At 48.5% G+C, this 26894-nt stretch overlaps 1 protein-coding gene across 1 annotated transcript in view; it reads right to left on the minus strand.

The window, feature by feature from the left end:
* Nucleotides 1-26640, minus strand: part of LOC136619883 (ficolin-1-B-like) — a 59426-nt gene extending 32786 nt beyond the window's left edge. The window contains exons 1-4 of the mRNA XM_066594612.1: nt 26553-26640; nt 14091-14204; nt 13464-13511; nt 9780-9812 (exon numbers count right to left, since the gene is read on the minus strand). Coding sequence (XP_066450709.1) covers nt 9780-9812; nt 13464-13511; nt 14091-14204; nt 26553-26640 — 283 coding nt within the window. The remainder of the gene's footprint in view (nt 1-9779; nt 9813-13463; nt 13512-14090; nt 14205-26552) is intronic.
* Between the last annotated feature and the right edge of the window lie 254 nt (nt 26641-26894).

Here is a 26894-nt window from a genome sequence, read left to right on the forward strand (position 1 = left end):
CCGAAATTGTTTTTTTAAAAAATATATATCTCTCTGCAGAGCATTACAGCTCTCAGTCTGCAGTGCATTAGACTGAACTGAGGGAAAGAGCTGCTTATATATGGAAAGTGTTTGAGTAGGATCCTGTCTTCAAGAACCCCAACGGTTCTTCTTAGGGCTACTCCCCATCGTGTGCATTAGAGTTGTGGCTGGCTGGGAGCAGTAGTGCACCAGTTTTTTTTATTTAAATATATATCTCCCGGCCCACTGCAGATCATTGCAGTTATACCGTTCAATGTGTACAGTGCCTTAGGCAGAGGGCTGACTCTCATTGCTAAACAGAACTCTAATATTTCCTGGGACACTGCAGATCATTTCAGCTATACGTTATATGTGTGCAGTGCCTTAGGCAGAGGTCTCACTCTCATTGCTAAATAGTATGCAAATATTTCCAGGCCCACTGCAGAACAGCATTTCACAGATACCATTCTCTGTGTTGGGTGAAGTATCCACGTTTATCAGCACTATCCACTGGCTGTATAGCTTTCTGCCCCTGGGCAGAAAGCTTTGCACAATACCCTTTCCTTGGGTGTAGTAAAGTCGCCGCAGTTATTAGCACTGTTCACTGGCTGTATAGCTTTCTGCCCCTGGACAGAGCGTCGCACAACACCCTTTCCTTGGGTGCGGTGAAGTTGACCCTGTTATTAGCACTGTTCACTGGCTGTATAGCTTTCTGCCCCTGGATAGAGCATCATACAGTACCCTTTCCTTGGGTGTGGTGAAGTTACTGCAGTTACCAGCACTTTCCACTGGCTTTCTATTTTTCTCCCACTCCATACAGCCTCTCTATTATATACAAGTCTCTGTGAGCTGTAAATGACCCCTCAGTATTAGCGCAAGAGAGCGGTTTAATTTTTTCCGGTCACAGCATAGAGCCTCCGATATCTACAAGTCTCTGTGTGCGGTAAATTAGCCACTGTTCTCAGTGCTATACAGTGGGGTAAATTATTTTGGCTCTGCTCTACCCTTAATCCGACATGATGAGAAGTAGGGGTAAGGGTCGAGGACGTGAACGCGGCTGCGGCCGTCCAAGTGAGGGTGTGGGCGCAGGCTGAGGTCATGGGTGGGGTGCATCACAACCGGCTGCTGAGGCATTAGGAAAGTGCCAAGTTCCTACGCTCCCCAGCTTCCTATCACAATTTGCGAGTCTGCATGGTAGACCTTTATTACAAGAAGAGCAGTGCAAGCAGGTCCTGTCGTGGATGGCAGATAACCCGTCCAGCAATGTATCAAACCCCCAGTCTTCTACGCAGTCCACTACTCCCGGCCTAGGGACTGCACCTCTGAATCCTCTGGCTGCTCCTCCTTCCTCCCAGCCTCGTCACTCCAGGAAAATGACAGATTCTGAGCAGGCAGACTCCCAGGAACTGTTCTCAAGTCCCTGCCCAGAGTGGGAAAAACTGGTTCCTCTCTCACCTGAGGAGTTTGTCGTGACCGATGCCCAACCTTTGGAAAGTTCCCGGAGTCCAGGTGATGAGGCTGGGGACTTCTGGCAAATGTCTCAAGAGCTTTTTGTGGATGAGGATGATGAGACACAGTTGTCTGTCAGTGAGGTAGTAGTAAGGGCTGTAAGTCTGAGGGAGGATCGCGCAGAGGATTTGGAGGAAGAGCAGCTGGACGATGAGGTGATTGACCCTACCTGGCTTGCTAAGCCTACTGAAGACAGGGCTTCAGAGGGTGAGGCAAGTGCAGCAGCAGAACAGGTTGGAAGAGGCAGTTGGGTGGCCAGAGGAAGAAGCAGGGCCAGAGCAAAGAACCCCCCAACTGTTTCCCACAGCACCCCCCGCGGCAAGCCTCCATCCAGAGGGCTAGATGTTGGGGTGATATTTTTCAGTGAGAGCGCGGACGACCGACGAACAGTGGTGTGCCACCTGTGCCGCACCAAGATCAGCCGGGAAGCCACCACTACCAGCCTCATCGCCACCAGCATGCACAGGCATATGATAGCCAAGCACCCCACAAGGTGGGACGAAGGCCATTCACCGCCTCCGGGTCACACCACTGCCTCTTCCCCCGTGCCACAACCTGTGCCACAGATCCAATCCCCCTCCCAGGACGCAGGCATGAGCATCTCCCGGCCTGCACCCACACCCTTACCTCCACGGTCCTCCACGACCTCTAGCAATGTCCCCTAGCGCAGCGTTCAGCTGTCGCTAGCAAAAGCATTGGAGCAAAAATACGCCACCACCCACCCACATGCATAAGCTTTAAACATGCACATTGCCAAATTAATCAGCCTAGAGATGCTGCCGTACAGGCTTGTGGAAACGGAGGCTTTCAAAAACATGGTGGCGGCGGTCCTACGCTACTCGGTCCCCAGTAGCCACTATTTTTCCGTCCCCGCCCTACACCAGCATGTCTCCTACAACATTACCCGTGCCCTCAACAATGCAGTTACTGGGAAGGTCCACTTAACCACGGACACGTGGACAAGTACTGGCAGGCAGAGCCACTAAATCTCCCTGACGGCACATTGGGTGAACTTGGTGGAGGCTGGAACCGAGTCAGAGCCTGGGACCGCTCACGTCCTACCCACACCAAGAATTGCGGGTCCTACCTCGGTGCTGGTATCTGCGGTGAATTATGCCACCTCCTCCAAACCCCCCCTCCTCCCCTGCCACCTCCACCTCTCAATTACGAAGTGTGAGCACGTCGCCAGCAGTCGGTATCGCGCGGCACGGCAGCACAGCGGTGGGCAAGCGTCAGCAAGCCGTGCTGAAACTAATCAGCTTAGGTGACAAGAGGCACTCGGCCCCTGAGCTGTTACATGATCTCTGGCTTTCGCTGCTGAGCCTCCAACTGGGCATGGTCGTGTGTGACAACGGCCGTAACCTGGTGGTGGCTCTGCAGCTTAGCAGCCTCACACACGTACCATGCCTGGCGCACATCTTCAATCTGGTGGTTCAGTGGTTTCTGAAAAACTACCCCCACTTGTCTGACCTGCTCAGAAAGGTGTGCCGCGTGTGCGCACATTTCCGCAAGTCCACCACGGATGCTACCTCCCTGAAGTCACTGCAACTTTGGTATCAGCTGCTAGAGCACCAACTGCTGTGTGATGTGGCCACGCGCTGGTTCTCTACGTTGCACATGCTGGCCTGGTTGTACGAGCAGCGTAGAACAATTGTGGAATACCAGCTGCAACATGGGCGGCGGAGTGGTAGTCAGCCTCCGCAATTCTTTACTGAGGAGTGGGCATGGATGGCGGACATCTGCCAGGTCCTCGGAAACTTTGAGAAGTCTACCCAAATGGTGAGCGGCAATGCGGCCATTATTAGCATTACCATCCCGCTGCTTTGCCTGATGAGAACTTCGCTGCTTAGCTTAAAGGCCGACACTTTGCGGTTAGAACAGGAGACGGGGGATGACAGTATGTCGCTTGATAGCCATACCACCCTCACGTATATATCTCAGCGGGTTTTGGAAAAGGAGGAGGAGGGGGTGGGCGAGGAGAAGGAGGGGCAAAAGACAGCTGGCCACACTGCAGAGCGTACCCATGCTGCTTGCCTGTCATCTGTTCAGCATGTATGGGCTGAAGAGGAGGAGGAGGAGCATCCTCTTAGTGAGGACATCGATGTGTTGTGTACTGGGATTCAGGCACACATGGCTGACTTCATTACTGGGTGTACACCCTTCTCGACCCACAGTATAAGAAGAACCTTTCCAGTCTCATTCCCGAAGAGGAAAGAGGTACGAGAGTGATGCAATACCACAGGGCCCTGGTGGAAAAAGTGATGCTAAAGTTCCCATCTGACAGCGCTAGCGGTAGAAGATGCAGTTCCGAGGGCCAACTAGCAGGGGAGGCACGGGGATCAGGCAGCATGTCCATCGCAGGCAGGGGAACACTCTCCAAGGCCTTTGCCAGTTTTATGGCTTCCCAGCAAGACTTTGTCACCACCCCCCAGTCAAGACTGAGTCGGAGGGAGTACTGTAAAAAGATGGGAGGGAGTACACAGCCGACCCTAACACCATCCCCCGTGATGCCTCTGCTCCTTACAGCTATTGGGTGTCAAAGCTGGACACGTGGCACGAACTTGTGCTGTACACCGTGGAGGTGCTGGCCTGCCCTGCCACTAGCGTCTTGTCAGAGAGAGTGTTTAGTGCTGCTGGGGGGATCATCACCGATAAGCGTACCCGCCTGTCAACTGACAGCGCCGACATGCTTACCCTCATAAAGAGGAACAAAGGCTGGATTTCCCCAGACTTCCCTTCTCCACCGGTGGAAAGCAGTGGATCCTAAAGAATCTTTTCGCTGCAACAGGAGAAAAATGCATCCTCTATCACTACAAAAAAGGGGAGAATTAGCTTTGTGTATCCCTCTCGGATATTATTACTCCTCCTCCTCCTCTTAAAACAGCATATCATCACGCTGAACTGCCAATTTCTATGCGGCCCTGTTTAAAAGTTTTAAAAATTAAACTTAAGCGAATTTTTGCAGAGGGCTGCCTCCAGGCTCTGATACAAATTAACCAATAACGAGCTGTATCTTTAAAAAAATGTTTGTGGGTTTCACCTGTTCTCGGCGTTCAGCAATTTTTAACGAGTACACATGTTCTCTTGGTACACAAATTTTTCAGGCCATTGCCAATACTGTTAGCAAACTAATTTTTCCAGGCTTCGCCTATACTCTTGGTAAACAAATTTTTACAGGTGTTCGCCTATACTATTCGTACGCCAATGTTTCAGGGGTTCGCCTATACTCTTGCTACAGAAATGTCACTGGGGTCCGCCTATACTCTTGCTACAGAAATGTTACTGGGGTCCGCCTATACTCGTGCTACAGAAATGTTACTGGGGTCCGCCTATACAGTTGCTACTGAAAGGTTTGAGGGGTTCGCCTATACTCTTGCTGCTGAAATGTTACAGGGGTTCACCTATACTTTTGCTACAGAAATGTTACTGGGGTCCACCTATACTCTTGCTACATAAATATTACTGGGGTTCACCTATACAGTTACTACTGAAAGGTTTGAGGGGTTCGCCTACACTCTTGCTACTGAAATGTTACAGGGGTTCTCCTATACTTTTGCTACAGAAATGTTACTGGGGTTTGCCTTAACTCTTGCTACAGAAATGTTATTGGGGCCCGCCTATACAGTTGCTACAGAAAGGTTTGAGGGGTTCGCCTATACTCTTGCTGCTGAAATGTTACAGGGGTTCACCTATACTTTTGCTACAGAAATGTTACAGTGGTCCGCCTATACTCTTGCTACAGAAATGTTGCTGAGGCCCGCTGTTACGATCGTGTGGGCAGGCAAAGCACGGGAGCCCACACGATCGTACCCAAAATGGGCTAGAATGGATGGGATGGACGCACACAGGTAGCACCAGGGTCACACAAGATTCACACAGGTTTCAGGCAACTGACCCTGTTCTACACGGGAGGATAGCATGGCCCTACCTAAGCGGGGAACATTGCCCCAATATGGGCAGGCCAGCGGTCTTCGGATCTGGGCCCTAGCTGATCCTAGGAACCACGCCACAGAACAGGAGACATACACATGCTACATGACAGAGACAGAACCACAGAATACACAGCATACAGCAGCCACAATGCAACCACTAGAACAGACGATAAGCTGAATCTAAATACCAGGTATTGGTTGACATTTTGTACAAAACATGGAAGCTAGCGGGCCACTTCACGGCTCCTGGTTATACCGCTAGTCCCTACACTAACCAGGAGTCCAGCAGAATCGGACAGAGTTCACACAGAAAGCTGCAACAGGACAGGACACAGATAGCAGGTCACGCAGCAAACTGACACGAAGCTGACAGAATTTAAACGTACAAACGGACATGAACGAGCAAGACAGAATTACTCAGCAAAGCTTGCAACAGGACAGAACAGAGCACTGGACACACAGCCAGCTGCATCAAGAACAGGACAGAGTACAGGGCACACAGCCAGACAGACTCCACTCAGAGATCACATGCACACAGATGAAACTCACAGCAAGTCTATGTGCCCTCATACCAGGGAAAACAGACAGTCAACTACACAAGCTGACATAGGGAACAGTGTGGAGTTACACCAACTGACACCCAGAATAAGACATAAGACCTTTGGAGGCTGCACATGTACAGGGGGAAGGAAAAGGGGGCTGCATGTACTGCAGACTAGGACTACAGGTGTCCAAACAATCTTGGGGAAGCAGAGAGACAATAGACCTACTTGCAAACACAGATCAGAGTGGGAACAAGCTGAACATGACTGATAACAAGTTACAGGACACAGAAGTAACATGAGTGCTCACCCTAGGGTCCAGCCAGAGACTGACCAGGAGCTGGGTTTATATGTGAGCACAGATCCAGGAGATTAGCTACAGGAAGTACCACACCCAGCCAGCTCAATTAACCCTCAACCACCTGACTGTGCTGCTAGGAGTACATAGTACAACAAATCCCAGGAGCACACGTAACAGTACCTCCCCTTTAAAAAAGGGGCCTCCGGACCCTTTAAGCATAACATGAAAAATGATGCAACTCCAAAAAGACAGACGCAGTACAGGACTTATCACTATGGCCTAGTACTGCCGAACATGTCACCCAGGATAGGCATAGCACAGGACTTATCCATACGGGCCTAGTGCGGACACACAAACACCTGTGAAGGAGGGGGCAAACATAACACATACCATGCACGTAGCCGGAGGGGAAGACATGACAAGCCACCCTGCTGACATAGCGCGCACAGGACTTATCCATATGGGCCTAGTGCGAACGCCAGCCAGTCAGCAGGAGGAGGGGAAAAGCTCAGGTACATACAATACAGGGGTCTACAGCAAATTATGTCCGCTGGGCGCACCTCGCCACAGGACGGACACCGGGACAGGAATACAGACTGCATAACGCAGGACGGGTAACAGACAGAGCTGGAACTCAGACACAGACAGAAAAAAAAACAGACCAGAGAGGCCCTAACATCCGCCTACCAACGGGCTAGGTGACAGAATACGAATCAGGAGGTCCGCCCACCAACGGACGGGTAGAAATACAGGAACAGGAATCAGGCGTCCACAGCCAATGGACGGGTGGCTCAGATAGACAAGGCCCTACTGCAATAGACAATAGACCTACTTGCAAACACAGATCAGAGTGGGAACAAGCTGAATATGACTGATAACAAGTTACAGGACACAGAAGTACCATGAGTGCTCACCCTAGGCTCCAGCTAGAGACTGACCAGGAGCTCGGTTTATATGTGAGAACAGATCCAGGAGATTGGCTAGCAGGAAGTACCACACCCAGCCAGCTCAATTAACTCTCAACCACCTGACTGTGCTGCTAGGAGTACATAGTACAACAAATCCCAGCAGCACACTTAAAACCCGCCTATACAGTTGCTACTGAAAGGTTTGAGGGGTTCGCCTATACTCTTGCTACAGAAATGTTACTGGGGTCCACCTATAATCTTGCTACATAAATGTTACTGGCATTCGCCTATACTCTTGCTACAGAAATGTTACTGGGGTCCGTCTATTCAGTTACTACTGAAAGGTTTGAGCGGTTCGCCTATACTCTTGCTACTGAAATGTTACAGGGGTTCTCCTATATTTTTGCTACAGAAATGTTACTGGGGTTTGCCTATACTCTTGCTACAGAAATGTTACTGAGGCCCGCCTATACAGTTGCTACTGAAAGGTTTGAGGGGTTCGCCTATACTCTTGCTACAGAAATGTCACTGGGGTCTGCCTATACTCTTGCTACAGAAATGTCACTGGGGTCCGCCTATACTCTTGCTACAGAAATGTTACTGGGGTCCGCCTATACTCTTGTTACAGAAATGTTACCAGGGGACGCCTATACTCTTGCTACAGAAATGTTACTGGGGTTCGGCTATACTTTTGCTACAGAAATGTTACTGGATTCCGCCTATACTCTTGCTACAGAAATATTACTGGGGTCCGCCTATACAGTTGCTACTGAAAGGCTTGAGGGGTACGCCTATATTGTTGCTACTGAAATGTAACAGTGGTTCGCCTATACTTTTGCTACAGAAATGTTACTGGGGTCCGCCTATACTCTTGCTACTGAAATGTTACTGGGGTCTGCCTATACAATTGCGACTGAAAAGTTTGAGGGGTCCGCCTATACTTTTGCTACAGAAATGTTACTGGGGTCCGCCTATACTCTTGCTACCGAAATGTTACTGGGGTCCGCCTATACAGTTGCTACTGAAAGTTTTAAGGGGTTCGCCTATACTCTTGCTACAGAAATGTTACCGGGGTCCGGCTATACTTTTGCTACAGAAATGTTACTGAGGTCCGCCTATACAGTTGCTACATAAATGTTACTGGGGTCTGCTTATGCTGTGGGTGCAAAAAGATTTCACATTGCGTTGTTTTACCTGTCTGGCACAAATACATTGACTGACTAGGGCAGAAATGTGGGCCGAGGCCCTTGGTGAGATGAAACTCTGCCATGTTGGGGCACTCTGTTTTCCCCATGTGTAATACCATCTTTGAGTTCCTTGGGCTCACCTATGCTGTGGGTGCACAAAGGCTTCCCAGCGCGGTGTTTTACCTGTCTGGCACAAATACACTGGCTCACTAGGGCAGAAATGTGAGCCAAGGCTGGGGTCCTTGGTGAGGTAAAACTCTGCCATGTTTGGGCACTCTGATTTTTTCCTGTGTAATAACATCTTGGTGCACCCACAGCATAGGCGAGCCCAAGGAACTCAAAGACTTTCCCTTGCGGTGTTAAGCTATCTGACACCTACACAGAATGAATTGTGTGGGGACACATGGATTTCCCATTGCTATGTAACTCACGGTACCTTGGGTCACACAAGGTGGAGGCTGGGACCGAGCCTGACCCAGGGCCCGCTCACGTGCTTCCCACACAGAGTATTGCTGCATTGTGGAGATGTGTAGAAGTCCCCTTTATGTCCACGTTTGCGGCTCCTGACAATTTTGTGATGGAGGTGGCACGGGATTGGAATGATGATTGTACGTCAATTTATCTTCAATTCTCAACAGCATTGTGGGCTATCGCCCACACTTTCAAGGAGGGTCACTGCCTGGCCCTGCCAACCCTCTGCAGTATGTGTCTCTGGTTCCTCCTCATCACCGATGCACTTATAAATCGAAATGAGGGTGGTGTGGCTATGAAGGGAGTGTGTGGCATGAGGGCAGCTGAACGCTGCGCAGGGAAAATTTTGTGTGTGCTGCGGACGCAGGGTCGTGCGGGGGGTTGGACAGCAATGCCAGCATGTAACCCAGGAGAAGAGGCAGCGGTGTCACCTGCAAGCAGTGATTGTGCTTGGTTGCAGGTAGTGTGGTGCTTAGCTAAGATGTGCCAGCGCGTGTGCCTTGCTAACGAGGGTTTGTCCCAAGAAAATTGTTAGGGGGGTGACCGCCAGGCTCTTGCCCCCATTGTGGCTTAATAGTGGGACCTGGGAGCCTCAGATGCAGTCATGCATGCTGTCCCTGCCGTTCCCTATCCGTTTCGGTGGTGTTTCGATGACTTTCTGATGTTTTCAGGTGTTTCACAAGTCATCACCTATGCAGAGCATTGGTCCCATACAAAAATGCTCGAGTCCCCCATTGACTTCAATGTGGTTCGTTACTCGAAACGAGCTCTTGAGCATTACGAAAAGTTTGACTCAAGCAATGAGCACCTGAGCATTTTTGTGCTCGCTCATCTGTATTTATTAGCTTTCATTTTCTAATTAGATTTCTTGAACCACCAAATTAACGTGAAGACGTTCTGTACAATTCGGTGTATTCTGATCCTCTCACCTTTATGTCCTGTTGATCCCGGAGATCCTGTAGTAAAAAATATTACAGCAATAAATACAAGTGTATAGTAAAATCACAATGTGGATTGTTCACGTTTTAAATGATGTTGCTATAAGAAACATCATATATTTTGGATTGTATAGTACTTTTGTGAAGGTAAAGGGCGCTCACACCAAATCCTGATAGGTGATTGGAACAGCACCTCTATAGATGGAGCCAAATTGATTGCAACTGGCTTTTCATGGAGGAAAAAGGCCTGCAGTAGTTGTTTTTGTGGTGTCTAAGAATATGCTGATATAATCAGGGTTTTGAGATGTCCCTTTTCCTCAAAACGGCTGAAAAGATTTTTGATTGTTCTTTATAATCTTCTACTGTGGTGCAATTCCTTCTTATTCTTCTAAATTGACCATAATTAATGCTCGAGAAATCTATTTTGCATATAACGCAACCCGCCCATCCAGTTTCTTTTTACTATTCTTTTTATTTTCCATTCCTAAACTTCCATTCAGTATCTCTGAGAAAGTATTTGCGGTATAATTTTGCCCAATATTAGTTTTAGCAGTAATTTGCCCTGTTTTTTTTAGGCTTTAATACAGAAATCTCCTTCTAAACCTATCATATTACATTTCCTTATTGTATTTGGCCACTTCCTGCCTGTGGAACGCACCACCATTAAAGGTGAAACGCAATAAAATGTCATTGCCGGTTGTTCCGGTGACACTACACTGCATCCTTGCCGTGAGAACACAGGATTCCCTGGCAACTCAGTTCCATTTTTAAGTATAAATATTAATCCAGAGAACCCTTATCCTTAGGGTTCTTTCACACGAGCGTATATCGGCCACTGATTTCACGACTGGTCGATAGACGCTACAATGTGAGGTGTTAAAACTCGTGAACGGGCGCACAAATCTAAAGTTTGTGCGCCCGTTCAGACGGTAAGAGCCCCAGCGCATATGGCGAGGCCGCCATGCTGTCGCCCCTTCCCTCCCCCTCGCTGGCACATCTCCTCTCTCTGCTGATTCCAATGGGAGGGGATGGGGCAGGGCCGAGCTAAGCATCACCCCGTCCCGCCTCCTCCCATTGCTGGCTGTGGACAAGGGGCAGGGAGGGGGCAGGAGCTTAGCTCCCCCATCTCGTCCCTTATCTGAAGCAGGCAATGGGAGGAAGCGGGACAGGGCAGCGCTTAGCTCCGCCACTGCCCCACACGCTCCCATTGCAATCAGCTGGAAGGGAGGAGAGAAGAGGGAGGGAGTTTAGCAGTCACGCTAAACTCTGGCAGATGTCATTGGCTCCCATAGGAGCACATGCAGCAGCTGATGTATTCCGGCCAAAAAGATAGTTCTAGGACTATCTTTTGGGCTCAATGTAAAAACACCCGGCGCTATATTGGCCAGCCGGGCGCTTTTACGTCATGGGAATACGGCCATGTGATCTGCTGCATTGGAATCCAATGCATAAGATCGTAGCATATATCGGCCGAACCGTGAAAATAGCGACCGATATATGCTTGTGTGAAAGAGCCCTTGCACTGAAATAGAGCTAGCCTTGGGTGAGTACATGCAGTGCTGTTTTTTGGGGAACATCTTGCAGATGAAAAACCCTGTTCTGCAACCATTCAGTTAAATTATGTCTGTGGTTAATTCCCTGTGGAAAACCCCCCTGTGCACCTATGTGATTAGGATCTATTTGAGTCATGTTTTTTATTGTTTAAGCTGTTTTTATTTAGAAATATATTGATTTTCCCTACTGATATGTACGCTCAGTTTGAGATTTGACTCCTCTTTTGACACTTATACTATGAGAGTTTATAAACTTACTCAGATTTTATATGCTGCTTATCAATTGATCTATGTATTTATTTTGCATCGGTTTCTATATTCTATGTTGTTGCATCACGTTTCCTCCTATTTTTATTAGCTTCTTACCCAGAATATTAATTCCTCATATTAAATTTTCTAAATATATATATATATATATATATATATATATATATATATATATATATATATATTCCCCTACTTGCGAACGTTCAAGTTACGAACTTCGCAAGATGCAAACAATCTGTCCTGCACAGTATGATGTAATGCTATGGCATTACATCATTCTGTGCAGGGACCGGACAGGCTTTTATCAAGCCTGTCCAGTCAGATTGCGGGACACTGTGCAGTTGCTAGGCAGCTGGGGGCCTTCTGAAAGGTCCTAGGGCTGCCGATGCAGAGCGCCTATTAAGCCGTGCGCTTGATAGGCACTCTGCATAGGCAGCCCTGGGGCCTTTCAGAAGGCCCCCAGCTGCCTAGCAAGCACCAGCGCCCCGCGATCTTTAGCAGGACACTGTACGGGCCCCCTGAACATTGGGAGCAGGCTGTTTCTTATAGCGGATACCCGTCGGCAGCAATTCCGACAAGCCGCGACGCTCGTCAGAACTGTTAACACTTTAAATACTGCTGTCTATTCTGTCGGAACTGGTGCTGCAGTGTTCCGGCTGTAAGTACACCCTGCACCCGACGTTGTATGGAGCGGGATCCAGCAGCGTTCCTGCTCCATACAAGCATTTGTTACATACGAACAAATGTACTTGCGAACAGGCTCCTGAAACAGAACCTGTTCGCAAGTAGGAGACTGTGTATAGATGAATTGTTTTTACTCTGACATGATACTTTTTAATGTATTTTTCAGTTAATAACCATAATATTTCATAATGCTATAAATATGTGAAATAATTTTTAATTTATACATTTCTCTTTTTATTTCTTTCCCATGTGATATTTGTGACATTTTGCACTTTATATAATATATATATTTGAACACTGCTATACAAATAGATTTGTGCTTGAAAAAGGAGCAGATTTTTTAGCTCCGAAACGCGTTGCACCCTGTATTGTTTGCCAATAAATATTCACTTTCTCTAGTACTAAGGATTTGTCATCTTTTCATTATCTTCGTTTATTGACTACACATAGAGGTTGTTAAGCTTTCATCTTCTCTTTTATATTGTGCTTTGGTGTTTTTGGGGTTCCCTGAGCGCAGGAGTCTTTTTTTCCACTGTCACAACAAATACTGATGTGATTTACATTTCTCTGTTATTCAGTCACTTTGCGCTTTGTTAATTGACAAAAACTATTATAACTTCTATTTTTTAAAACATCCTACCTGTGCAGCATTTTTTCACACCTGCCTAAAACCTTTGCACAAGTACTGTATACAGTATGTTGGGCATACAGAGGAATTCTCCAGTCTTGGGTAATACAGTGGAAGATACTCCTACTGGTAACAGTTATGTGCTGAAGGACACTATAATAACTGATCAAGCAGTGTATTAGCATATTATATAACCTGCTGGAAATAGTGCCAGTATTCTACCGATGACAATTGCGGGGCAATAGCAGACAGTATGGCATTTTCTGGTAGCCATGGAGGATTATCATGGGCTCACGGCCACTTGTGTAGTAATTCTGGTAATAAGCACATTATATTAGAGGACTGCTAATTATGTAACACCCTAATATAATCTTCACAAAACAAATCACAAGCTATATAGGACCATGTAAAGTGTATAAAGCCCAGTTAGTGTTAGTGCATGTCAGTGCATGGAAGTGTCTTTGTGGATGCACATAACTTAGTGGTACAGTATCCATCATACAGCTTTTCATTTACTACAGAAAACCCTGTTATGTGAATACAAACCTGGTGGCCCTGCAGGTCCGGCCTTCCCAGGGTCTCCTTTAGATCCTGAAACAAGAACAGCAATTTAGCCATCATCTCAATAATAACCCCGCATACAGGGTAGCGAAATTAAACTTCTCCAACTCAAAGGCCTCTGAAGGGTGTTCTTCTGCTCTAAATGAAATAACATTTGGACAATAGCTACTTCAGAAGAAGCGCTCACCATTTCTAAAACAAATTTTTTATTTAGTCACCAATAGTTGGCGATGTAGCGGACTAGGTCTACCGGATCTGCATCAGTGTCAAATCTGAAGGATAGCATTCGTTAGTATGTTGTAGAGATTAAAGCTGAATCAGTATTTTCAGTGGTGGACAACATGGCTTTGTTAATGGAGAATGAATCTCATTTGAAGCAGCACAACACCCTCCAGAAACTTCTGAGTTGGGGAAGTTGAATTTTGCTACCCTGTGTGTCCTGACTCCAGTTGTTTCCACCCAATACATCATTGTTTGCCAAAACCCATCATCTGTGCAATGCTGAGGAAATCCTAAAAACATGACCTGTTTGGGAGTTTGGGAACATTGTAGTAGGTAATACAACAACTTACATGTAGAAGTGACTGTTAAACTGCCATAAATATTTACCTTTCTGTCCTGAGAGACCGGCTTCACCTGTTTGTCCAGGAGGGCCAGGCAGACCCGGACATCCTCGGAGGATAGTCAATTTATCACTTTCTCCAAGTGCCACATATTTCACTTCTGTAATCAAGATGATGAAGAATGAGGATGATGTACCGTGCAGCTCATATGAAGCATAGAAAATTACCACTAAATCTCTGCTTTTTAGATGGCTTTCCTATAGCTGCTTACTACTAAAGGTATCTTCACAGTATACACACCTGCTATTGGCTTTCCACAGCAAAAACCTGCTGTAAATACGCCTTAAATTCGCAGTAGCCAAATGTGCACTTAAATAAGGAGTTGGCAGCATTTTTAATTGTAAACCCTTGTATGCACATATTGCGGATTTTAAAAACATAGCACATTCATTATTGAAATTTTTCACAACTTGTGAAGATGGTTTTTGAAATCTCTTCCACATGTCTTGCACTGTAAATGTTACAGAATTGCCACTGCAATTCCGGCATCGGAAATTCCGAACATTTCTGCTGAGTGTGAAGATGGCCTCAATCTTTCTACTTGGCTTTCTTACAGCTACTTGACAATTTTAAGATGGCCTCAATCTTTCTACTTGGCTTTCTTACAGCTACTTGACAATTTTAAGAAATATGTCTTTTACATTTGATGGAATCATACAATGGTAGAGTTGGAAGAGACCTCCCCCATGCTCAATGTAGGATTCATTAAATTATGCTAGACAGATGTCTATCCAGTCTCTATTTCAAAATTTCCAATGAAGGAGAAGTCACCACCTCCCATGGTAACCTGTTCCACTCATTGATCACCCTCACTGTCAGAAAGTTCTCTCTAATATCTAATCTGTGTCTCCTCTAGAGATGAGTGAACGTACTCGTCCGAGCTTGATACTCGTTCGAGTATTAGCGTGTTCGAGATGCTCGTTACTCGTAATGAGTACCACGCGATGTTCGAGTTACTTTCAGTTTCATCTCTGAGACGTTAGCGCGCTTTTCTGGCCAATTGAAAGACAGGGAAGGCATTACAACTTCCCCCTGCGTCGTTCAAGCCCTATACCACCCCCCTGCTGTGAGTGGCTGGGGAGATCAGGTGTCACCCGAGTATAAAAATCGGCCCCTCGCGCGGATCGCCTCAGATGCGTTGTGAGATAGCTGAGGGACAGTGCTATAGTGTTGGAGCTGCTGTAGGGAGAGCGTTAGGAGTTAGTGTAGGCTACAAGAACCCCAACGGTCCTTCTTAGGGCCACATCTAACAGTGTGCAGTAGTGTGGAGGCTGCTTTTAGCAGTGTTGCACTTTTTTTTTTTTTTGCTATATCGGCCGTGCAGAGCATTGCGCCCTGCAGTAATACTACAGGGATAGAATTGTGTAGGCAGGGCCAGAAGTCATATATAGATTGAATATACGCAGTGGTCCTTTAGAAAAAAATATTTGAAAAAAAACTATTTTTCAGTGTTCTGGGTCTGTGTCTGCTGCGGGTTGTAGTTCTCAAAATAAATACGCAGCCAGCTAAGTGTTACAGCAGGCTTGCGCAAAATTCTTTCCTGCCTCTGAAATCACCGCTCTGTTGCACTTAATAACAGTGCAACGCTACAGTTCCGTGACACACACATCAGGGACAGAATTGTGCAGGCAGGGCCAGAAGACATATATAGATTGAATATACGCAGTGGTCCTTTAGAAAAAAATATTTGAAAAAAAACTATTTGGCCTGCCTGTCACTCTGCTCAGTGTTCTGGGTCTGTGTCTGCTGCGGGTTGTAGTTCTCAAAATAAATACGCAGCCAGCTAAGTGTTACAGCAGGCTTGCGCAAAATTCTTTCCTGGCATTCCGTAAGCGAACTCAGCCTACAACCACAGGGCAATAAGCGGCACATTAAATTACAGTGTTGTGTTTCTGCATTCCTGGTAATACAGCATGCTGAGGGGTAGGGGTAGGCCTAGAGGACGTGGGCGCGGCCGAGGACGCGGAGGCCCTAGTCCGGGTGTGGGCACAGGCCGAGCTCCTGATCCAGGTGTATCGCAGCCGACTGCTGCGGGATTAGGAGAGAGGCATGTTTCTGGCGTCCCCACATTCATAGCACATTTAATGGGTCCATGCGATAGACCCTTATTAGAAAATGAGCAGTTTGAGCAGGTCCTGTCGTGGATGGCAGAAAGTGCTTCCAGCAACCTATCGTCCACCCAGAGTTCTGCGCCGTCCACTGCTGCAACTCAGAATCCTCTGGCTGCTGCTCCTCCTTCCTCCCAGCCTCCTCACTCCATGAAAATGAGACATTCTGAGGAGCGGGCAGACTCCCAGGAATTGTTCTCGGGCCCCTGCTCAGATTGGGCAGCAATGGTTCCTCTCCCACCAGAGGAGTTTATCGTGACTGATGCCCAACCATTGCAAAGTTCCAAGGGTCCGGGGGATGAGGCTGGGGACTTCCGGCAACTGTCTCAAGACCTTTCAGTGGGTGAGGAGGCCGATGACGATGAGACACAGTTGTCTATCAGTGAGGTAGTAGTAAGGGCATTAAGTCCGAGGGAGAAGCGCACCGAGGATTCTGAGGAAGAGCAGCAGGACGATGAGGTGACTGACCCCACCAGGTTTGCTAAGCCTACTGAGGACAAGTCTTCAGAGGGGGAGGCAAGGGCAGCAGCAGGGCAGGTTGCAAGAGGCAATGCGGTGGCCAGGGGTAGAGGCAGGGCCAGACCGAATAATCCACCAACTGTTTCCCAAAGCGCCCCCTCGCGCCATGCCACCCTGCAGAGGCCGAGGTGCTCAAAGGTCTGGCAGTTTTTCACTGAGAGTGCAGACGACCGACGAACAGTGGTGTGCAACCTTTGTTGCGCCAAGATCAGCCGGGGAGCCACCACCAGCAGCCTCACCACCACCAGCATGCGCAGACATATGATGGCCAAGCACCCCACAAGGTGGGACGAAGGCCGTTCACCGCCTCCGGTTTGCACCGCTGCCTCTCCCCCTGTGCCCCAACCTGCCACTGAGATCCAACCCCGCTCTGAGGACACAGGCACTACCGTCTCCTGGCCTGCACCCACACCCTCACCTCCACTATCCTCGGCCCCATCCACCAATGTCTCTCAGCGCACCGTCCAGCCGTCGCTAGTGCAAGTGTTCGAGCGCAAGCGCAAGTACGCCGCCACGCACCCGCACGCTCAAGCGTTAAACGTGCACATAGCAAAATTTATCAGCCTGGAGATGCTGCCGTATAGGGTTGTGGAAACGGAGTCCTTCAAAAGTATGATGGCGGCGGCGGCCCCGCGCTACTCAGTTCCCAGTCGCCACTACTTTTCCCGATGTGCCGTCCCAGCCCTGCACGACCACGTCTCCCGCAACATTGTACGCGCCCTCACCAACGCGGTTACTGCCAAGGTCCACTTAACAACGGCCACGTGGGCAAGCACAAGTGGGCAGGGCCACTATATCTCCCTGACGGCACATTGGGTGAATTTAGTGGAGGCTGGGACAGAGTCAGAGCCTGGGACCGCTCACGTCCTACCCACCCCCCGAATTGCGTGCCCCAGCTCGGTGGTGGTATCTGCGGCGGTGTATGCTTCCTTCACTAAACCACCCTCCTCCTCCTCCTCCTCCTCCTCCACAACCTCTGTCTCGCAATCAAGATGTGTCAGCAGCAGCACGTCGCCAGCAGTCGGTGTCGCGCGGCGTGGCAGCACAGCGGTGGGCAAGCGTCAGCAGGCCGTGCTGAAACTACTCAGCTTAGGAGATAAGAGGCACACGGCCCACGAACTGCTGCAGGGTCTGACAGAGCAGACCGACCGCTGGCTTGCGCCGCTGAGCCTCCAACCGGGCATGGTCGTGTGTGACAACGGCCGTAACCTGGTGGCGGCTCTGCAGCTCGGCAGCCTCACGCACGTGCCATGCCTGGCCCACGTCTTTAATTTGGTGGTTCAGCGCTTTCTGAAAAGCTACCCTCGCTTGTCAGACCTGCTCGGAAAGGTGCGCCGGCTCTGCGCACATTTCCGCAAGTCCCACACGGACGCTGCCACCCTGCGCACCCTGCAACATCGGTTTAATCTGCCAGTGCACCGACTGCTGTGTGACGTGCCCACACGGTGGAACTCTACGCTCCACATGTTGGCCAGGCTCTATGAGCAGCGTAGAGCTATAGTGGAATACCAACTCCAACATGGGCGGTGCAGTGGGAGTCAGCCTCCTCAATTATTTTCAGAAGAGTGGGCCTGGTTGGCAGACATCTGCCAGGTCCTTGGAAACTTTGAGGAGTCTACCCAGGTGGTGAGTGGCGATGCTGCAATCATTAGCGTCACCATTCCTCTGCTATGCCTCTTGAGAAGTTCCCTGCAAAGCATAAAGGCAGACGCTTTGCGCTCGGAAACAGAGCTGGGGGAAGACAGTATGTCACTGGATAGTAAGAGCACCCTCCTGTCTATATCTCAGTGCGGTGAGGAGGAGGAGGAGGAGGAGGAAGATGAGGAGGAGGGGGAAGACACAGCTTGGCCCACTGGTGAGGGTAGACATGCTGCTTGCCTGTCATCCTTTCAGCGTGTATGGCCTGAGGAGGAGGAGGATCCTGAAAGTGATCTTCCTAGTGAGGACAGCCATGTGTTGCGTACAGGTACCCTGGCACACATGGCTGACTTCATGTTAGGATGCCTTTCTCGTGACCCTCGCGTTACACGCATTCTGGCCACTACGGATTACTGGGTGTACACACTGCTCGACCCACGGTATAAGGAGAACCTTTCCACTCTCATACCCGAAGAGGAAAGGGGTTCGAGAGTGTTGCTATACCACAGGACCCTGGCGGACAAACTGATGGTAAAATTCCCATACGACAGCGGTAGTGGCCGAAGGCGCAGTTCCGAGGGCCAGGTAGCAGGGGAGGCGCGGAGATCAGGCAGGATGTACAGCACAGGCAGGCCAACACTCTTTAAGGCCCTTGACAGCTTTATGGCTCCCCAGCAAGACTGTGTCACCGCTCCCCAGTCACGTCTGAGTCGGCGGGAGCACTGTTAAAGGATGGTGAGGGAGTACGTAGCCGATCGCACGACCGTCCTCCGTGACGCCTCTGCCCCCTACAACTACTGGGTGTCGAAGCTGGACACGTGGCCTGAACTCGCGCTGTATGCCCTGGAGGTGCTTGCTTGTCCTGCGGCTAGCGTCTTGTCAGAGAGGGTGTTTAGTGCGGCTGGGGGAATCATCACAGATAATCGTACCCGCCTGTCAACCGACAGTGCCGACAGGCTAACACTCATCAAGATGAACAAAGCCTGGATTTCCCCAGACTTCTCTTCTCCACCAGCGGACAGCAGCGATACCTAAGCAATAGGTAGGCTGCACCCGCGGATGGAAGCATCGTTCTGTATCCCCATCAAAAACGGGGACCGTTTCGCTTCATCAATCTGTGTATAATATTCCGCCTCCTGCTCCTCCTCCTGAAACCTCACATAATCACGCCGAACGGGCAATTTTTCTTAGGCCCACAAGGCTCAGTCATATAATTTTTCTAAACAATTTTTATACGTTTTAATGCTCATTAAAGCGTTGAAACTTTCACCTCCAACAATTTTTATTTTAACTGGGCTGCCTCCTGGCCTAGTTACCAATTAAGCCACATTAACCAAAGCGATTAATGGGTTTCACCTGCCCTCTTGGTTGGCCATGGCCAATTTTTCTGATGTACATTAGTACTGTTGATACAGCAATTTTTGTGGGCCCTCGCCTACAGTGTAATCAAATGAATTTTTAGCCCACCTGCATTACAGCTGACGTTACATCCGCTGTGTTGGGCAATGCAATGGGATATTTTTATGTACCGCCGGTGGCTTCCTGGCACCCATCCATGCTGTGGGTCCACAGGGAGTTGTAAATGCATCTGTTTCCACTTCTAAAGAACCCCAGTCTGACTGGGGCATGCAGTGTGGGCCGAAGCCCACCTGCATTAAACACGACATTACTACCTCAGCTGTGATGGGCACTGCAATGGGATATATTTATGTACCGCCGGTGGCTTCTTGGCACCCACCCATGCTGTCGGTCCACAGGGAGTTGTAAATGCATGTGTTTCCACTTCTAAAGAACCCCAGTCTGACTGGGGCATGCAGTGTGGGCCGAAGCCCACCTGCATTAAGCACGACATTACTACCTCAGCTGTGTTGGGCAATGCAATGGGATATTTTTATGTACCGCCGGTTGGTTCCAGGGAGCCACCCATGCTGTCGGTCCACAGGGAGTTGTAAATGCATGTGTTTCCACTTCTAAAGAACCCCAGTCTGACTGGGGCATGCAGTGTGGGCCGAAGCCCACCTGCATTAAACACGACATTACTACCTCAGCTGTGATGGGCACTGCAATGGGATATTTTTATGTACCGCCGGTGGCTTCCTGGCACCCACCCATGCTGTGGGTCCACAGGGAGTTGTAAATGCATCTGTTTCCACTTCTAAAGAACCCCAGTCTGACTGGGGCATGCAGTGTGGGCCGAAGCCCACCTGCATTAAAGGGGTTGTCCCGCGAAAGCAAGTGGGTCTATACACTTCTGTATGGCCATATTAATGCACTTTGTAATGTACATTGTGCATTAATTATGAGCCATACAGAAGTTATCAAAAGTTATTCACTTACCTGTTCCGTTGCTGGCGTCCTCGTCTCCATGGTTGCCGTCTAATTTTCGCCGTCTAATGGCCAAATTAGACGCGCTTGCGCAGTCCGGGTCTACTTCTCTTCTCAATGGGGCTCCGTGTAGCTCCGTGTAGCTCCGCCCCGTCACGTGCCGATTCCAGCCAATCAGGAGGCTGGAATCGGCAATGGACCGCACAGAAGCCCTGCGGTCCACCGAGGGAGAAGATCCCGGCGGCCATCTTCAGCCGGTAAGTAAGAAGTCACCGGAGCGCGGGGATTCAGGTAAGCGCTGTCCGGTGTTCTTTTTTAACCCCTGCATCGGGGTTGTCTCGCGCCGAACGGAGGGGGGGGGGGGGGGTTGGAAAAAAAAAAAAACTGTTTCGGCGCGGGACAACCCCTTTAAGCACGACATTACTACCTCAGCTGTGTTGGGCAATGCAATGGGATATTTTTATGTACCGCCGGTGGGTTCCAGGGAGCCACCCATGCTGTCGGTCCACAGGGAGTTGTAAATGCATCTGTTTCCACTTCTAAAGAACCCCAGTCTGACTGGGGCATGCAGTGTGGGCCGAAGCCCACCTGCATTAAACACGACATTACTACCTCAGCTGTGATGGGCACTGCAATGGGATACATTTATGTACAGCGGGTGGGTTCCAGGGAGCCACCCATGCTGTGGGTGCACACGGAATTCCCATTGCGGAGTTGTACCTGCCTGTGACTATTTATAAAAAACCGCGGTCTGACTGGGGTGCGCAGACACCTTGACAGAATGAATAGTGTGTGGCACATAGGTTCCCCATTGCTATGCCCATGTGTGCAGCTCCAGATGGAGGTGGCACAGGATTGGATTTCTCATTGCTTCTGTACAGCATTGTGGGCTATCGTCCCGCCCCTTTTAAAGAGGGTCGCTGCCTAGCCGTGCCAACCCTCTGCAGTGTGTGCCTGCTTTTCCTGTGGCAGACGCCCTTATAAATGGACATGAGGGTGGCGTGGCATGAGGGCAGCTGAAGACTGGGCAGGGACAGTTTGGTGTGCGCTGTGGACACTGGGTCGTGGGGGGGGGGGGAATTGGCAGCATGTAACCCAGGAGAAGTGGCAGCGGAGTGTCATGCAGGCAGTGATTGTGCTTTGTTGGAGGTAGTGTGGTGCTTAGCTAAGGTATGCATTGCTAATGAGGGCTTTTCAGAAGTAAAAATTGTTGGGAGGGGGGGGGGCACTCTTGCCGCTATTGTGGCTTAATAGTGGAACCTGGGAACTTGAGATGCAGCCCAACATGTAGCCCCTCGCCTGCCCTATCCGTTGCTGTGTCGTTCCCATCACTTTCTTGAATTGCCCCGATTTTCACAAATGAAAACCTTAGCGAGCATCGGCGATATACAAAAATGCTCGAGTCACCCATTGACTTCAATGGGGTTCGTTACTCTAAACGAACCCTCGAGCATCGCGAAAAATTCGTCTCGAGTAACGAGCACCCGAGCATTTTGGTGCTCGCTCATCTCTAGTCTCCTCCCTTTCAGTTTTATCACATTGTTTCTAGTCTTTCCTTATGTAAATGAGAATAGGGCTGATTCCTCTGCACTGAGCCGGCCCTTCAGATATTTGTAGACAGCTATTAAGTCTCCTCTCAGCCTTCAACAGAATATATTTTCTATCTCTCTGCAGCTCCCTTATAAGTAACTACATCATGGAGTACACTACGTAAGAGTATTTAGCAGTGTAGATGTGAGTTCAGTATCTTTGTCACATCTGTCTCCTGAGATCTGTTGTTCTACAGGAACTCTGGAGTTCTCCTCCTCAGGTGTGGGGGGATTGTGATGGCTGGGTGTATGTGTGTCTCTAGTTAACCAATCACTCTAGGTCAGTACACATAAAGCTGTCTACCCAGGTGTGTGTAGTCAGCTTTCTCTGCTCTCATCTCTCTTTCTGTGTTGTGTAAGCAGGTTCTATGTGTGAAGGCTGCAAGAAAAGTTTATGTCTTGTGGTTTTGTTTGGTTATGTCACTGGACTCCTGGTTAGTGTGGGGACTAGTGGTATTGCTGGGAGCCATGACATGGCCCACTAACTTCCATATTCTGGCCTAAATGTCAACAAATACCTGGCATTTATAAAATTTAACATCTGCTACTAGTGTTTGCGTATTGGCTGCTGTATGGTGTGATTATGGCTCTTTGTGTCTTCATATCCTGTCCATTTGTCCCTATCTATGGTAGCATATGTATGCATCGTAGCCTGGGTGTGTAGATTCCTGGGGACAGCAAAAGCCCAGATCTGTTGATCGTAGGACAACTCTTATTGGGCCGATGCCACCGATCTGATAGGTCCTTGGTCATCTTCCTTTGTAAAAGATAGGGAGAGGTATTAATCGGTAGTTGTTTCACCTGGTGTTCCCCTATCCTTGGTAACGTTTGTGTGGGCCTGGTGCTCACCCACACAAATGTAACATAATGCCCCCAGTTTTAAAAGACGGGCATTATGTTAGTGACACAACTGTTTTACAGGCGGTCAGGTGTGTCTGTTAGTCTTGTGACTTTTGCATCTGTTTCTGGTGTTTGTTCAGAATGTTATAGCTCTATAAGCCTTTGGTTGTATTGGTGTCTCGCATGACTTCAGAGTAGTGTTCATATGTTATGTTATGCACTGTTGTCTTTATGTTGTACTGACTTTCTCCTGAGTATGGCACTATCTGTATTAGTATTCCCTTCTCTTGCCGACTGCCTGGCATCTGCACTAGTTCCATATGGATAAGTCCTATGTGACGTTGTGTCAGTGAGAGTGGTTGTCATCTCTTTCCCCTCTGAGCTGTGCACACTTTTTGCAAACTTCTGTGACTGAGCCTGGTTGTGTAAGGCACGGTGGCTCTGCTTATAGGTGTAGAATTTGCTACTGCTTCCTATATGTCATTTTTTCCTTGGTGTCAGTGCATTTTTAGATAAATCCTGTACGTGTGTGTGTGGTTTGGAGGAGTTGCTAAAAAATGTTTTTTATGCCTTATAGGTCCAGAGACCCCATTTTTAAAGGGGGAGGGGTAGTGTCACGTCTTTCTCCTGAGATCTGTTGTACTATAGGTTCTCTGGAGTCTCCTGCTCAGGTGTGGGGGATTGTGTTGGCTGGAAGTGTGTGTCACCAGTCAACCAATCACTCTAGGTCAGTACACGTAAAAGCTGTCCTACCCCAAGCTGTGGGTGTGTTCAGCTTTCTCTGTTCTCATGTCTCTCTCTGTTTTGTGTGAGCAGGTTCTATGTGTGGTGGCTGCAAGAAAGGTTTGGATTTTGTGGTTTTAATTGGTTATGTCGCTGGACTCCTGGTTAGTGTGGGAAATAGTGGTATTCCGGGAGTCATAATGTGGCCCGCTAGCTTCCATATTTTGGCTAAAATGTCAACAAATACCTGGCATTTATAGCATTAACATCTGCTACTAGTGTTTGCGTATTGGCTGCTGTATGGTATGATCATGGCTCTGTGTGTCTTCTTATCCTGCCCAGCTGTCCCTGTCAGTGGTGGCATGTGTATGTATCCCAGCCTGGATGCGTGGGTTCCGAGGGGCAGCAAGAGCCCAGATCCGAAGACCACTGGGCCGCCCGTTATTGGGGCAATGTTCTTGGTCATCTTTCTTTGTAGAAGATAGGAAGAGGTGTTAATCAGTGGTTCTTTCACCCTATCCTTGGTAGCATTCGTGTGGGCCCTTACTCACATGAGCGTAAAACTGTTACACAATAAAGACTTACTGTTAACTACAGCAGCATATCTGTCTCTCGGTACTATTGTATCTTGTCGCCACTGGAAGTATGGGTGTATACAAGATACAGGCTGCTTCACAGACCCCTCCAGGAGGTGATTGCCTGATGCCGTTGCAGATTGTCCCCCAACGTGTTCCACAGTGGCCCTGCATCATAGCCCAACTGTCACTGTACTAGGAGCCCTGGGATCTCTACCGTCACCCCTACAATCACACGGGGCACAAGTGGCTATTGGGGTATGCGGTGCCTGCTCACACCCGACACACAGTGGACAGAGCCGACCCCAACACACACTGAGCAGGGTAAGAGCCACCTGCTGGGATGGACCAGTGAGGCGGCACAGTGCTACAGACATGGCGGCCGAGAGACCTGACCCAACAGTGACGCGGCACAGTGCCAGACAGTCGCAGGGGGATGGAGCTGTGAGGAGCCATCGCTGAAGCACTGTGCCAGACAGCAGCTGGAAGATGGAGCTGGGAGGTAACAGCACGCCGCAGACCCAGCAGCTGAGATGCAAATGCAGCAGCGGTGACAGACTGTGAACGGAGCTGCAAGCATTTCACCTTGGAAAATGCTGGCCACCTTGGTAAAGTGACAGCGATGGGGGAGATGGGAGGCCACAGGTTGAGAGCACGGGAATTGGTCGTGACTGGGATGGAGCGGTTCACATGAGAAAATGCTGCCTGCCTTGCTAAGGGACAGCAGCTGGGGAAATGGTGGGCCAGAGGTTAAGAGCATAGGAATTGGGAGTGTGGCGCCAGTAGCAGACTGCGGGGCAATGAAACTGCTGCATCAGCCAATCTGCTCCTGGGAGCGTCGCCAGCCTGTCCAGCTGCTAAAATCCTATCTCCACTCATACTTCGGGTGGCGTCAAGATACAATAGTACCCTGTCTCTCTTCTTTTGTGTACCTCTAGCAGCTCCATCTTACCCCTCCTCTTCCATAGTTTTCTGTGGGTAGCATGGGACAACATCCCCTCCCACTTCCTGTATTCCATTTTACTATCTCTGTTACTAGAGATAGACTTCACATGGCAACAGGTAGTGGTTAGAAAATTAGAAGGATGGCGGATCCCTAGCGGACAGCACTTTAGAGTTATTTTTCAGCACTCTAAATGTCATTTTAGGTTAAAAAGAAAGTGATCTGCACTTTTGCTAGTTATACACATTGGCTTTTGCATAAGAAGAAATTTGTGCAGTGCCCATTTAAAAAGCTATTATTCCTAAAAATTGAAGCTAACCTATACACAATCATGTTTAGAAATAATAAAAAATATCCTATTTTTAAAAATTATTTTAGGGAGACCTTAAAAATGTATTTCCTATGTGTAACCCACCCACTAGTACAGGACACTCCCCATAATGACAATCAGCCTGATAGTTTCTGTTAACACACCATCAGACTGACCCAACTAACAGTGCCATCAGATGTCTCCTATAAACAGTAACGCCAAAAAAGTGAAACCTCCCCTTTAAACTGGGCCAGCAGATTGTCCTAATAAACAATAGTTCTTGGAAAGTTCCCCAGATAAAAAATGCCAACAGATTGCCCCCTGAGGATCAGTCAGCAACTGCCATCAGTGTGTCCCCAGTAAACAATACTGCCTACAGTGCTCCATAAAAGCAGTGCCAACATAGGGCTCTGCTCTACACAGACAAGAAAGAAGTAATGAAACTCTGCATTTATAGAGTCAATTAAATATGTTGCCATCTCCTCCTAGTGATGGCTGTCAGCAGGTTTGGTGGGATCTTGTCTCCTCTATTGAGAGTCTGTGAGATCTCTCTGCATTAGGCGAGTACAGAAGTACAGTTTCATATATCACCACATACTGCTAGCTTATGCAAACTAAATATAATTGCACATAAGTTGGGGACAATTAAAATGTTTATTAATTAAACTTGTCATTGTAGAGGAACACAGTCCACCTTTTTTGTTTCTCGTGAGCCGTCACTACTACGAAGGTGTAATCAATATTAGTTGAATAATATGCTTATACCCGTTATAATAATGTTAGTTTTTAAGCTTTTGACCAGCAAAACTCTGCTTTAATACTGCAATAGAAACTTTATGTAGGATCTGCCTAGTATGTATTGATTAGATATTACTCACCTGGGCATGAGTCTTCAGCACTACCAATGCAGGTTACCAGGCAGAGCACAGCAGCCAGCGAAGTCCACATTGTGACTGTTCTCACCATCTGACCTTCAGCCGCCTGAGTGGGTTTTTAATTGAGCCTTCTAAGAAAAACAACTGTGTGTTTCGTCATAAATATAAGCGCGCCATAAAGATCTTTATCCCATAATTTTAATCTAAGCTCCTGTTTTCTTGATCTTATCCACATCCTTCTCTAGCTGAGTAGATATTTTAGTAAGAAAAACTTTTTTGTTTTTCAATAAATACTGGATCATATGTAATGAATTCTCTGTGAGTAAACTTTCCCATCCGTCAATA

Source organism: Eleutherodactylus coqui, chromosome 3 (assembly GCF_035609145.1).
Source record: "Eleutherodactylus coqui strain aEleCoq1 chromosome 3, aEleCoq1.hap1, whole genome shotgun sequence".
NCBI lineage: Eukaryota > Metazoa > Chordata > Amphibia > Anura > Eleutherodactylidae > Eleutherodactylus > Eleutherodactylus coqui.